Source organism: Borostomias antarcticus (genome assembly GCF_949987555.1).
Source record: "Borostomias antarcticus genome assembly, chromosome: 11".
Taxonomy (NCBI): domain Eukaryota; kingdom Metazoa; phylum Chordata; class Actinopteri; order Stomiiformes; family Stomiidae; genus Borostomias; species Borostomias antarcticus.
The window spans coordinates 4,352,580-4,367,234 of NC_140244.1; the positions used below are offsets into that span (position 1 = coordinate 4,352,580).

A 14,655-nucleotide genomic window follows, 5' to 3' on the forward strand; every position below is an offset into this window, starting at 1 on the left:
GTAGACAGTAGTTAGTTAGTTAGTCATGATTAGCCTACAGTACATGATAAAACACACACAGACATGCAGACTGTTTTACAGTCCGTTTATAGACGAGCAGAGCAGCGCCTGCGTTGCAAAAGTGTGTGAATATTTGCATTAGTGTGCGAGAGAGGCCGTGCTTTTACACGAGAACATGCAACCATGGACAGAAACAGACACTGGTGCTTGGACACTGTTTGGTGTTGATACAGAATAATAATGAACACCACCTCAAGCTGTTTTCCTATAGCCAGCCCTTACAAATAACCCCCATGTTGAGGCCTACTAATACATCACTGTAAGTAGAATTATTCCTCAAAGACAATATCATCCCAAACAACACATTTTCAGTAGCGATCAATTAGTTTAAACCACTCTTTGCAACAAATCATGTCAAAAAGGTGTCACTCTGTACAGTATCTCACCAAGTGCACTGTATTAACAAAATAGATTTCTGCATTCTGCACAACCCCAACAAATACTGTATGAGATGACAAACCAAAGCGCCCCGGCAGGACGTCCAACAGGACGACTGGACACAACAGGACGACGCCTGTGAGCTCATATGAGGTGATCTGCTCTCCGAGAGAGAGAGAGAGAGAGAGAGTTCTAATCACATCCAACACGTTGACCATAACGGCTCACTCACATGCTGCTCGTCTTCTCTCTGGACGAACCGGCTTTCCTGCCGCTCTTCCTGAGGTGACTGGACGAGCCGCCCATGCCAAGGGACCCCCTGTTCCCCTCCGAGGGGACTGCGCCGTCACCTGTCCCGAGTCCAGCGCACACACGCCTCTGTGTGTGTTGTCTTATGACACCCGTCAGGTGCGCCGCCTCTAGGACCGGCTAGCCGGCGTATGGTTCCGTTTCTGTCCCCGTCCACTCGTCAATGACACTGCGGTATTTTGCTGTTTATCAGTGACGCTGCACTATCGGAATGCTACTGTAGACTCTCAGCTGGTTCAAACGTGATGTCCTCTTCTTTGCCCCTCCTCTCTCTCTGTCTCTCTCTCTCTCTCTGTCTCTGTCTCTCTCTCTCTGTCTCTCCCTCTCTCCCAACTTCTTGCCCCTCCTCTCATGTCGTCAAACACACACACCTTCCAGGGAACAGCCTCTGGTAAACATTCAGATGGCACTGCTGCACTGTAGCCTACTGTACTGTAAAGTAGCACAGCTAAGAGAGAGAGACAGATACTTTATTGATCATCCTAGGGGGACAATGGGGGTTCATGATGAAAGGTTAAGTTCCTCTGTAGTAAAATGATGTTGTGTGGATAGTTGGGTTATCAGCTACACAGTGTTTCAGATAAACCAGTATGATGTTCTCCTTCTACAGAGGAAAACTAAGAACATGGTGGTAATCAGAATCACAAGCAGGTATTGCCAGGTAGTTTTTACACATACTGTACTAGGAATTTGTTCTGGTCAGTTGGTGCATAGTCTCTCATAGCCAGACCTATCTCCTCACTTCGTTTACGCTGTGTCAGCGCCGGAGACAGGTCTGGCTGGACATATTACCATTCTGCAATAGGGGGGGGGGGGGAAACGCAGTATTTCTTTAAACCAATCACAGTCGTCTTGGGCGTAGCCAGCCCCGGACGCAGCGACGGTGATCTTGCAAAATAGTCTGGATCGAATCTGTTGGTGCCCGAGAGAATCTCTCGGTCCGAATCAGATTAATTTGCGTCGCCAGTCTCGCCACTGATTGGGCAGTGTGACGACGAATGACAAGGTTTATTGCCAAAACCTACATCTGTTGAGTCAGACTAGTTGGTGCATAACACTGACGGAGACAACATTAGACAGGCTGCAGGGACAGGGCGGGACAGTGCAAATGAGGTTGATGTATACTTCTTGCTGTTTAGATGCTCAGACAGACACAGAGAGAGAGAGAGACTGACAGACAGACAGACAGAGAGAGAGAGAGAGAGAGAGAGACAGAAACACAGAGAGAGACAGAGACACACAGTAGACAGAGAGAGAGAGAGAGAGAGAGAGAGAGAGAGAGAGAGAGATAGAGATAGAGATAGATAGATAAATCTGTCTGTCTGTCTGTCTGCTTGATAAGTTTGGGTACCCCCTCCCAAATAAGTCTGTATAGAAGAACGCCCTGTATTTCTGATTGGATCACAACACACACACATAGATTGAACCAGGTGTGGTCAGGCCTCTATGGGAGGAGCCACCATCAGCTCCGAGCTGCATTCCAACCTGCTCTCTCACCCCCAGCCAGCCTCAGCCTAAATAAAGATTTTAGAAATTGATGCATGTTCTTCACAGAGGAGCTTATTAAAGGAGTATTAAAGGGAAAATAAACTGAGGAGTGATGAACTGAAGGAGTCTGGTGAACTGAAGGAGTGATAAGCTGTAGTCAGATGAACTGGAGTCAGATGAACTGAATGAGTCAGATTAACTGAAGGAGTCAGATGAACTGAATGAGTCAGATTAACTGAAGGAGTCAGGGCTGAGTTTCCCAGAGGCATCGTAGCGCTACGTTCATCGTAAGCTAGGGCGTTCATCATAGCGCTACGATGCCTCTGGGAAACTCAGCCCAGATGAACTGAATTAGTGATGAACTGAAGGAGTCAAAAGAACTGAAGGAGTCAGATAAACTGGAGTGAGTGTTGCAGCCATCTCGTAAATGGACTGCACTTATATAGCACTTTTCCACCTTAGCGGCACTCAAAGCGCTTTACAATGGCCTCTCATTCACCCATTCCCATCAATGGCGGTAGCTGCCATGCAAGGTGCTAACCTGCTCATTGGGAGCAATTTGGGGTAAGGTGTCTTGCTCAAGGACACTTCGACATGTGGACAGTCGGAGCTGGGATTCGAACCACTGACCCTTTGATCATTGAACAACCCGCTCTACCAACTGAGCTACAGCCGCCAATCAGATTTTGTGTCACACATTCACCATGGGCACAATGTTATATAACACTGCAGCAATTAGCATAAAGAGCCAACTTTATCACCTCACAAATCACCAGTCCTTATTACCCTAGATGTAGGGAATGACTGACTTAATCAAGTCAAGCGTATTGCATAATTTGGTCCCGCGCTCCACCCAGAGAAACGCAAGTAAACATAAATATTCCAGCGGTCCCAAACTGAATGGTAACACTGTAGTTCACATTCCAAGGGGCTAAAGCTTTCAGCCACCAGAACCGCCCCTTCCAGCCCCTTTAACCTCTACTTCCTGTTCAGCTGAGCGCGGCCTCAGGGCGTGTCTGAACGTGACCTCATCCTCCTTCCAGACAAGTTCAGAAAGACCACAGGAATACCACAGCGCATGATGCAATCTGCATGCAAGCACCAGCGAAACAGATGATGAACAATAATGTTCATTCATTCAATCTTTTATATAATATTGAGCGTTAAAACCATGAATATTGACTTATTTTCGGTTTGTGCTGTGTACAGCTTTCGGATTATACAGGCTTGGCCTAGCGCAGGGCGTTAAAGCCTTCCGTTCAACGTTGTGTCAACTGTAGGTTTCGTGTTAAACTGTCGTTGAGAAAAATGTCTGAATGCTATGGTTGGTTCTAGCGCTGTCACCGTCATAAGCTCTGTGACCAGGAACTCACACCACTCTGACTGACTGTTACTCACTGGGGCTACTGACTGGTCCTGAACCCAGGTGCAACTCAACACAGTGTGTTGGGACGTGGACAACCAGCTGCACGTTCGCACATTGAAAATGGCCATGAGGATCTCTCCAGGATTAAATGAATGCAAATATTCATCTTGTTCTAGAAACTTTAAGTTGCTCTTACGGTAGGCCTATGTTCCAGTATGTTCCATACTGTGCCTGGTTTCACTAGTGTATCAACTATCCCACTACGCCATCTATCACACTGTCAGACCTGCAAACTCTTGAGTAGTGAAAAAGGTGACAACATACAAAACTAAAACCCTCTTGATTCACTTCAACTACCCTGTTTGACATAACAAAGGTGACTGTAGCCAAAAGGTGACAAGTTTGCAGGTGTGCACTAGTCCCATGTTATTACAATGCAGGTCCTATGTTACTACAATGTTGCATCTGTAAGTAGGCCTATTCCATAATCAACGGTACCGACCCATTACTTGTAACCCTGTTGAGTGTGCAAAACCTACTTGCAGCAAATACACATGAATCCTGCCAAGGGCAAAAACCAAAACAACAGAATTATCTACTTGGCAAACCATACAGCGGGAAGCAAAACACCTCTCATAATGAGTGTGCATTTGAGCATCACATGAGTTTTAGTGCCAGACAGTGTTCTGTGCTGCATGGGGTCGCTGTGTAGTTCACAGCGTCCCCTTCCTTCCTCAAATACCAAAAGGCATTTCCTGTGTTAATAAGCACAGGGATCTGAAAGCCTATATTTAATAAGACCGGAAAACAAAATACCACACAACCATGATAGAAAAACAAAACAGAGAAAAAGTCAAATAGGGAAAAAGACACGGACATTCATTAAGATTACAGCTGGAATGATTCTGTCTTACTGTACCACTCAAGTCATATGACATTTACTTTCCTAACCTAATCTACAGGCTTAAGTGAACCAATGAAGTCTGTCCATTTGCAATGTTCACAGTGATTTACCGGAATGTCATCATAGTAGCCAATAATCTACTACTGAATATAATCAACTGTAATATATGTATGGATTTTGCTGAAAGACAAAGATGTGATCTGTAGTGTATATCTTCCAAAACAAGATGTGATCTGTACTGTAGCTTTCAAAACATGTTTTTATGCGTGTAGTTTTTTTCCAAGTCAAAATGCCAGGAGTCTTTTCCTCTGGAATGTGTAATCTCCTTAAACGCATGAAACATTTTGATGGAAAGCTATACATTTTGTATTTTAAATTTGAAAAATCAGTTAATGTGAAGTACTTGCCAATAATGAGCCAGTTTGAACAAAATCTTTAAAGTTGCCTACCGGTCCCGTTAGTTGGTTTTGACTAACCGGCATTCACATCATAACAGTCCATCTGACTGCTATTACATAAAAGCACATGACTGGACCCGACAACAAATTACAAGCCAACAACCAATGGAGATGAAATATCATACCTCTGATGTGACTTCTCACAACACCGATGTGACGCGTGTAAAGGAATGTAACCCCCGAGGTCCGGGTTGCCAGTTTGTACAGAGGAGAGGATGGTTGCGCTGTTAGCCTACCAGCTACCCACGTGGGTAACAGGAAGGAGCTGCTTGGCACGGTGCCAAGAATGTCTTAAAGACACATAAGTTACTCTGTTGTATGAGCACAATAGTTTAGACCCTATCACTTTATTCGGCATGGTGCACTTACTCACAGTGTGTGAACTACTACGAATACATACAACCATACCACACTGACCGCTGGCACATTTTAATATTCTGAATTTCAAACTTCTTGCAATACTTTACATCACTCTTATAGACACACATCGTGTATATTGCAGGTGGTGCAAGAAACATATGCATTTCTGATGTTCAGCATACAGTACACAAACATTTAAGTCAATAAGTAAACTCTGTATGAGATCTCTATTCAAATCTTCTCCTGGATGTGTTTGGAAAGGATCTTCCCCTCGTAGATTTCCCTCAACACAAGCAAGGCTATGTCTGGAGAATCCCTGAAAAGAACAAAGGATATGTCATGTATTATATACTGTAGTATTACACTGTATATTCTAATGATGAAAGAAAGGCAACCCGCATTCACTGATTCCTACCAGTAGCATAGATGGCTTTGAAGGGCAAACAGATACTCATTGAAGCTCTCGATGGGCTTCTCCTGAAGCACGTAGTCAAATCGACGTCCACCGTTCAACATCCCAACATCCACGTTCCTCCTCTCCGTTGGTTCCGTGGGTGAGACTGGGGAACCAGTTTGTACACTTTCATCAGTTTGAACATTTTCATCTAGAACGGAAATGGTGACACTGGTGAACCTGCATCAGTTTGAACACTTTCAACTAGAATAGAAATTATATCATACTTCTGTAATGTGTATGTATGTAATTTGTATTAATATACAGTAACTGGGCTTCTGTGATTGGTAGTAAACAGCTAGGCATCTGTGATTGGTAGTGAATATTACCGGGCTTCTGTGATTGGTAGTGAATATAACCGGGCTTCTGTGATTGGTAGTGAATATAACCAGGCTTCTGTGATTGGTAGTGAATATAACCAGGCTTCTGTGATTGGTAGTGAATATAACCGGGCTTCTGTGATTGGTAGTGAATATAACCGGGCTTCTGTGATTGGTAGTGAATATAACCGGGCTTCTGTGATTGGTAGTGAATATAACCAGGCTTCTGTGATTGGTAGTGAATATAACCGGGCTTCTGTGATTGGTAGTGAATATAACCGGGCTTCTGTGATTGGTAGTAAACAGCTAGGCCTCTGTGATTAGTAGTGACAGCGACGTTGCTTTTATTTTAAGTAGGAATTCTTGGGACTAAAGTCTTGGAAAACAAATGAATTGTTTAGTGGTCTGAATTGCCAGCTGGTTCTACTTCTACACAGGCTCCAAACATACAAATTTTAATGAAGTGACAATTACCGGTAAGGCTGTATGAACATCATATCCGCAGGATAATGGGGCAAACTCTCGTCAGTGTCACCTACTAAATGACTTGCAGATCCCTCACCTTCAGATGTATGAGGCGGCCTAGAGGCTGTGTCTCCTTCCCTGCCCACCGGGGGCAGTGTGGTACTGGGCACCTGAGTGAAGGTTTGCCACACACTTCGAAGAGCTTCAAAGGACCCAAGCAGATCTGAGCCCACTCGTGTCAAGCTGTCTCTCAACTCTGTGGGCGCGGATATATTAGAGTCACTGACAATGATAACTGAGTGTGAACAAAATTAAATAAATTAGTAAAAAATATATGAGAAACGGCCTCAAACACTCAATAATATAATTCCAAACAAGACAATATAAACAGCAAAGTTTAGGTGTGGCCAAGAAATCTCAAAGAACAGGTTACTGGGATGAGAACTAGTTATTTTCCAGAAAGATGTTGTGGTGATTTAGCAGCACGGCCCCTGGTCTCACCGAGGTGCATCCTCTTCCTGCCCATGTGATGAGGAATCAGCATGGGAGGCAGCTCCGTCCCCGGGGCCGCGACCATGGGCTCCATCCTGTAGGCCACGGGGTCAAACTGCACAGAAACAACAAAACACGGCTCTTCATACAGACTGTGATTCACAAACTCTTGTCTGGATTCACCTCAGTTCCACCAGGAGCAGGACTGCGGTGGGGGTTAGTTTTCGGGTGGTCTCGCGTATTAGCCTGACCTATCTCCGCACTTTGTTTACGCTGCGCCAATGCTGGAGAAAGATCTGACTGGACTTATTATCATTCGGGGATAGGGTGGAAATTTCTTTAAACCAATCACAATCGTCTTGAGCGGAGCGGTCGCTAGGTAGTTGTTTCGCGTAGTCTGGATTGAATCTGACTGGGCCGGGAATCAGATCCGTCGCTACTGATTGGGCAGTAATAAACGAATGGCAAGGCTTATCCCCAAAACCTACATCCGTTGAGTCGAGTGACTAGGTTTAGGGGGTTAAAGCAGTAGTAAAGGGAAAATGCATGTTTAGCCCTGTTTTAAGGTAACTTATGATCATATACAATGGTTCAGATCAAAACGTTGACAAAACTAGCACTTTTGAGAAAGTTGATAATTGCTCTACCACCGTTTAGGTCATACAATGGATGTGGGTGGGCACCTTGAAAAATCTTTCAAAAACATGTAAAACATGTTAAACTCTTGATTTCTCGATCTGAACCATTGTATATGATCATAAGTAACCTTAAAACAGGGCTAAACATTTTCCCTTTACTACTCCTTTAATTGGGCTCACCACTCTGCCTCCTGTTATTAAACCTCTCCTTACACAGTAAGAAGACCTCACGTAACCCCGATATCAAACCGCCGTACCGGGTGGTAGAGGTTGTAGAAGCTCTTGCAGGTGGGGAGGCTGTAGTTGGGGTGGATTTTCCTCAGGCCTCGCACACTCAGGAACATCCCTATCGGCGAGCCCAGGGCGAAGAAGGCCTGCGGCCGGAAGGCCAGCTGGGGGTAGATGATGGACACCTGTGTGTCCAGGGAGGAGTCGGGATCATGGTTAGAATAATATAATAATACACTTTATTTATATAGCAGCTTTCTAAACAAATGTGACAAAAGTGCTTTACAAACAATCAGCAGTACACCAAAACACAGGATACAACACAAACAGTGGAAAATATAAGTAAAAAAGTAATTAAAAATATGAAACTCAGCACAGGGGAGGTTAGGTTAGGAGTTAATACAATCTCTATTTCAACATCTTTATTTCTTTATCTATTTAACTACTGTCATTTTATTTTAGCGTATGCTGTCACTACATTAACATATGAGTACAATAACGTCTCCATCTAGTGGACAAACAAGTCCATGCACCGGTATGGTCTAAAGTCCTATAATTAATGTTGAAATACAGATATATCTAGCTCTACTAAACACCTCAAGCTCTACTCTCTGTGGATGTAGAAAGTACCTGGTTTCCCGAGGAAACTTGTCTGAGACTATACTGAGATACCAAGCATAGTTCTTGATGTAAAAATCGAAATGTACTCGTCAATGGAAAAATGCATTGGAAGGGCGCCCCTTTTGTGGTGGGTTCTGGTACTACGGGGGGACTGATGGACAGACGCGGACTCACTCACTCACTCACTCACTCACTCACTCACTCACTCACTCACTCACTCACTCACTCACTCACATACATGACACCGGCAAACCTTAAGTCCCCCCCCCCCCTTCGGCTGTTGCCGGGTGGGGGACAATTATATAGCATCATAGTTTTTTTTACCTGTCCAATACCAACGTCAAAATATTTGTAATCCACGGCCCCGGTGGAGGGTCCTTCGGACGGGAGCGTTTGGGATTCGGCTCCCCCGTGACTGAAGGACCCGGAGACGGGGGCTGGGAGGGAACTTCCTGTCTTGTACTTCTGCAGGGTGACGGGGAAAATGAGCTTCAGTAACGACCCAAACAATACAACTGTATCAGGCTTTGTAAACAAGAATAACTCTTTACATTAACCTCCTTGTAATAAGCGTTAGTTAATAGGTAATAAGACCCTTGTAAGTCCTTATAAGATGCTTATTAACATTATAATGTGTTAATAAGACTATAAGTGTTAATAATAGCACCATAAACATGTTTATTGTTAGACTATAATACATTTATAAGCACTTATAAGGAACTTGTTAACAGTTTATACAATTGCTAGTTTCAACCCACGCATTGTGATTGGTCAAGAGGCATTCGGAGTGTGCCAATAACCACAATATACCAACGGGTAAATCCAGACCTGTTGCCAGGGCTCAGTCTTGTGTATGTGTGTGTGTGTGTGTGAGTGTGAGAGATGTGTGTGTGTACAAGCATACCTGTGTGATTCGCCATCCCTTAGTCAAGCACATGATCTTCTTGCGAGGACCCAAGGGTATTCCTAACTCCTTTAAGTCAGTCTCCGAACACAGTACCTAATCATAAAGTGCACACACACACACACACACACACACACACACACACACACACACACACACACACACACACACACACACACACACACACACACACACACACACACACACACACAGGGATAGGGTGGTTTTTAAAAAACGTGTAGGAGATTAGCAGGTGACATGTTCAATGTGTTTTCAACAGTGTCTCACCAGGGACTGCATGTCCATCTGCTCCTTCTGAAACAGGTGGACAAACTCCTCCAGTCCCTCATCCCTGAGACGGTCCTCCAGTCCCTCGTCCCTGAGACGGTCCTCCAGGCTCTCAGAGTGGCTCGGCCCGTCTCTATGGGCTCTGCTGACATGGCTGTGATTCTGAGGACATTTGCAACTTATGGGACATTGATATTGAGCTGTGCACAAGTGTCCCACCCTCCAATCCATTTAATATATACAGTATATATACAATACAGTATATACAGTACACATGACATCACATTACATTGTAATACATTACATTACAATGTAGTACATTACATTATACATGATACAGTATAATGTAATGTAATGTAATATACAGTATAACATTTTCTACCCTTCCCATATTGATCGTAGCTGACAGGTAACATTGTTTGATTATTTAGAGGAGTTGGAGCATTGGGATGTCCATTTGCTGACCATGGGGGAGTGGTATTTTAAAAATGTGATATTTGAAGGTTGTGCCCCAGAGGACACACTCGGGGAGTAAACCAGTGTATCGAGAAACACTTTGGGAACACACTGGTAATTACTACACCAATTTGGCGTGTACATTTGCAATCTCATAAGACTTACGGTCTCCTGGTCGGTGTGAGATTCGTTCTGATTGGTCAGCAGGTCAAACAGGATCAGAGAACCTAGAAGAATCAACACAAGGAGTTAAAGCGGAGGTCGTTCTACAGGAAGCTTTTGAGACTCAGGTCTCTCAATAAAAGAGCCCTGTCAATACAACCATGACACCAACAGAAAGGCCCTGAACCAAAACAGGCCCTAAAATCGACCCTTGAGGGACCCCTTTTTTAGTAATATCTAGAAACTGGGATTGTACACCATCTACTGTACGGTCAGGTCATTGTTCATCACTTACAGTACAGGCACTCTGGCTAAACCCACCTGAAATATCTGTTGTTATTTGCTACCTGAGCGTAGTTTCCTGTGGCAAGTCTCAATTCACTTGTGTCTATTCTACCTCGCTCTCACATGTACAGTTTGCATACATGTAGTCTGACTCACCAGATGTAGGTTTCGGGGATAAGCCTCGTCATTCGTTTATTACTGCCCAATCAATGGAGACTTGATGGGAAGACACGATTGGTTGGGAATCCACGATTGGGAAGCCACGAAGCCACGATTGGTTTACTACTGCCCAATCAATGACAGCCTGTTTAACAGTAATCTTTGGTCCAGTCAGTGGACCCGACCCCTGAATACCAACCCAGACTGTGTCCAACGAGTGACACGGCCCCAGTGAAGTGTGGGTGGCGCTGGAGGAAGAGGTGATGGAGCCGGTTGATCTCCGAGGCCACCGTGTCTGAGATGGTCTGGCAGTAGGTGGGGCTGTTGTAGAAGAAGAGGTCCAGGATCGTGCTGTTGCTGAACTGACGGAGACGACTTATGCTGGGCAGAGTGATCCTCTGGATATCCCTGAAGACAGTATGACAGAGACACACAATAATAACAACAACAACAACACTACTAATAATACTACTAACAACAACAACAACAACACCACTACTAATAATACTACTAACAACAACAACAACAACAACAACACTGCTAATAATACTACTAACAACAACAACAACAACAACTAATAATAATACCACTAACAACAACAACACCACTACTAATAATACTAATAATACTACTAACAACAACAACACTACTAATAATACTAATAATACTACTAACAACAACAACAACTACTAATAATACTACTACTAACAACAATAACAACAACAACACTAATAATAATAATAATAATAATATGATAGAGAGAGTGAGTTTACATGTATGCTAGTCTCGTATAGCCAGACCTATCTCCACACTCAGTTTATGCTGTGCCAGCGCTGGAGAAAGGTCTGGCTGGACTCATTTCCATATGGGGATAGAGATGAACGCTGTATTTCTTTAAACCAACCATAATCGTCTTTGGTTGCTAGGTTGTTGTTGTTTCTCGTAGTCTGGATTGAATCTGATTGGGCCGGGTTTCAGATCCGTCGCCATTGATTGGGCAGTAATAAACGAATGACGAGGCTCATCCCCAAAACCTACATCTGGTGAGTCAGACTACATGTATGCAAACTGTACATGTGAGAGCGAGGTAGAATAGACACAAGTGAATTGTGACTTGCCACAGGAAACTACGCTCAGGTAGCAAATAACAACAGGTAGAAAAACATGAAACATTCAGGCAGAAAACCCATGATGCACTCCAGGACTTACTTGTCTACTCCAGTTGCATCATGTAACACCCGATGCCAGTTCACAGGCAAGAACTCCACCCGGCCAATATCTTCAGCATCCTTGAAGTGAGTGCTCAGCAGATTAAGAGAGGCACTTCGGAAGTCATTCACTACAAGAAAGCGAGTGAGAGATTTAAAACATGGACAATAGGAAGAATCTTAACATGAGAAACAGTAGAGATTAGAGCTTGGGCTACATACTCATCTAGTACAGAAGATCTGGAAGTACAGGCAAGTTTGAAGTAAGTACTAGAATGCATAGGCCTACAGTAGGCCAGGAGAGAAGCAGTACTGTACATACCACACTGAACAATCCCACGCATCTGAATGTCACAGGCTGGCCCAATTCCATGCACCATTACCACCAGGTGATCTACTTTGTCAGGTTCACCTGGTTGACAGCAACACATCAATTGGACATGGGTCACTCCTCACTAATTGAACTGTATTAGGGGTCAACAATACCATACATAATACATTTGTAATGTTAGAGCACACATTCTTACTTTTGATGCTTTGCAATAATCAGATGATCAGGTCACGGCTTAGATTACTTAAAAGGAGCAATCAGCTGATGGCTGTGGTGACTGGGAAGCCACGATTGGACCACATGATCCTTATCGCTAGGGCGCAATCCTGCTATGCGCGGTGCCTACCTCTAGAGGGCGCAGTCCTCCTATGCGCGGCGCCTCCGTCTATAGGGCCCATAGCAGCATAGGAATCGCCTGTTCACGTGGTGAGGGTATCTTTGCGTAAATTGACAGTCACTCTGCCATAATGTGCTTGTGAAATAAACCAAAGTTATAATAAATAGATGTATGAACATTACTATATGCTGCTATTAAAATGCTTCACAAGCGCATTAGGGCAGAGTGACTTGTTTTTCAGAGGCAATTTTTTTCGCGAGTGATTTAATATCGCCAATAATGCTTATCTCTATCGAAAACGTGGACAATTAAGCGACTGTAGCGCTGAATGTCATCACTATGGAGACATCGGCTGTTATCCGACCTTTTAAGCGCTCCTATTTGATTCTGGATGTGGGCGTGTATTAAATAGGTAGCTCACTACTGTTGAGTGACAGTTTAATATTGGGGGATACCCTTCCAGCTGAGAGTGGCTGATGTGTCACATATAGGCTACCGTTCTCTTTACGTGTCCTCAATATTTGTGAAACGATCTTCGCGATGTTATCTATTTATTGTAATAGACTAAAAGAAAATAGCGTAAATCTATTACAATCTAGCCCAACATATACTTCAATTAGTTGGCCGCCTGGATCTCCGTCACGTCACTGTCCTATCCGGTCTGTGACATCACGGGTGTTCGTATGACGTACCGCAAGGTATATAAAGCTGTAACAAGTGGACAAGCGTCAGTACGGTTTTTGCGATGAGATTGGCATGTTGCTAAACATGTAGCTTCACCAATATGCTCGTGAGTTCCCATTTTAGAACCCTAATGGGGGTTCTAATTTCAAGCAGCCAAGGTCCTGCTGAGGCGACGCTCCAGAATGAGCCACCTCTGTTAGATTTTGATGTGACACTCCCCTGCTGGGGAGTTTTTATTTGTGTCTCCTTGGTCCTGATCTGCTGGGGAGTTTTGATTGGGCTCTCCTTGGCCCTGATAGTGTCCTGGCTAGGTCAATGGAGAAATAGCCAAGGAAACACTCAGGTTGGTAATCAAAGTTTCATTGTACTTGTAATAATTCAGAAATCAAATGATTACAGAAGTTGCTCTGTCTTTGTGAAGCCTAATGACCTCAATATCCATCTGGTATTTCCTTTATAAATTAGGATGAAATCCGTGAAGACATTGATTGGTAAGTTTATAATTATTTTTTCAGTATCCATAACAGTGTGTGTGAGTGAGAGACAGAGATGTGTGTGTTTATGTGTATAATGTGTGGCATGATGCATTTCGATAATACATATAAGTGTATTGAAGTCATCAAGTCATTTTAGTTTATTTTACTTTATTCTATCTCTTAAGTGCCCAGCTGGACAGCGTCTCCAGACAGAGTCTCCTTGACTGTCGAGGACCAGACGATCCAGATTCTGTCTCCTGGGATCCGGGGGACGATGAAGAAGACCTGGTGTCTAAGACGGGTCGAGGCTCCCCTGTGATGTCTGACAGCGTCCGCAAACCTTTCCCTACACACAAGGGCACAAGGGACCTCCTGGGGACGGCCACTTCCCCCTCAGACTCTCTGGTGAACAGGGCGTCAGTCACCATCTCATCTGACACGGCTCCAGCTACCAAACCACCATTGTTTATTACCAAGACTAGCCTGCCCTCTCTGGTGTCTGCCAGGTCTGGGGTGAGTGGAGCAGACAACCCCACTGCCGTCCTGTCTGGCGCAGTTGCCGAACCCTTCTCTGCACCCAAGGGAGAAGGTTCAAAGGGCAAATCCGAGCGGAACGTTCCGCCCTCAGCCCAGGTCGACTGGGTGCGGGATGCGATGCTGCGTCGCAGTCGGAGGGACTTTCAAAGGAAGTGGGAAGGAGTCTTCCTGGGTACCGCCACGTCCAGCTCAGACTGTTTGGTGAAGAGGGTGCCAGTCACAGCCCCGTCTACCAAACTGCCGTTCTCAACTGTGAGTAGAGGAAACGGCCCCGCCCCCATGGGGTC

The 14,655-nt window shown here is 44.4% G+C and overlaps 1 protein-coding gene across 1 annotated transcript; it reads right to left on the reverse strand.

Annotated features, from left to right (window-relative positions):
- Positions 1–5,467: 5,467 nt before the first annotated feature.
- On the reverse strand, positions 5,468–14,259 carry LOC311315138 (triacylglycerol hydrolase DDHD2-like; the record flags this gene model as incomplete). The annotated part of the gene is made up of 12 exons (XM_084445740.1): positions 5,468–5,639; positions 5,739–5,928; positions 6,660–6,818; positions 7,064–7,169; positions 7,950–8,105; positions 8,866–9,006; positions 9,446–9,541; positions 9,734–9,895; positions 10,355–10,416; positions 10,995–11,203; positions 12,005–12,134; positions 14,172–14,259. 12 exons carry the CDS (start codon positions 14,257–14,259, stop codon positions 5,555–5,557), a joined length of 1,584 nt encoding a protein of 527 aa, XP_084301866.1. The 3' UTR covers positions 5,468–5,554.
- Positions 14,260–14,655: the final 396 nt, after the last annotated feature.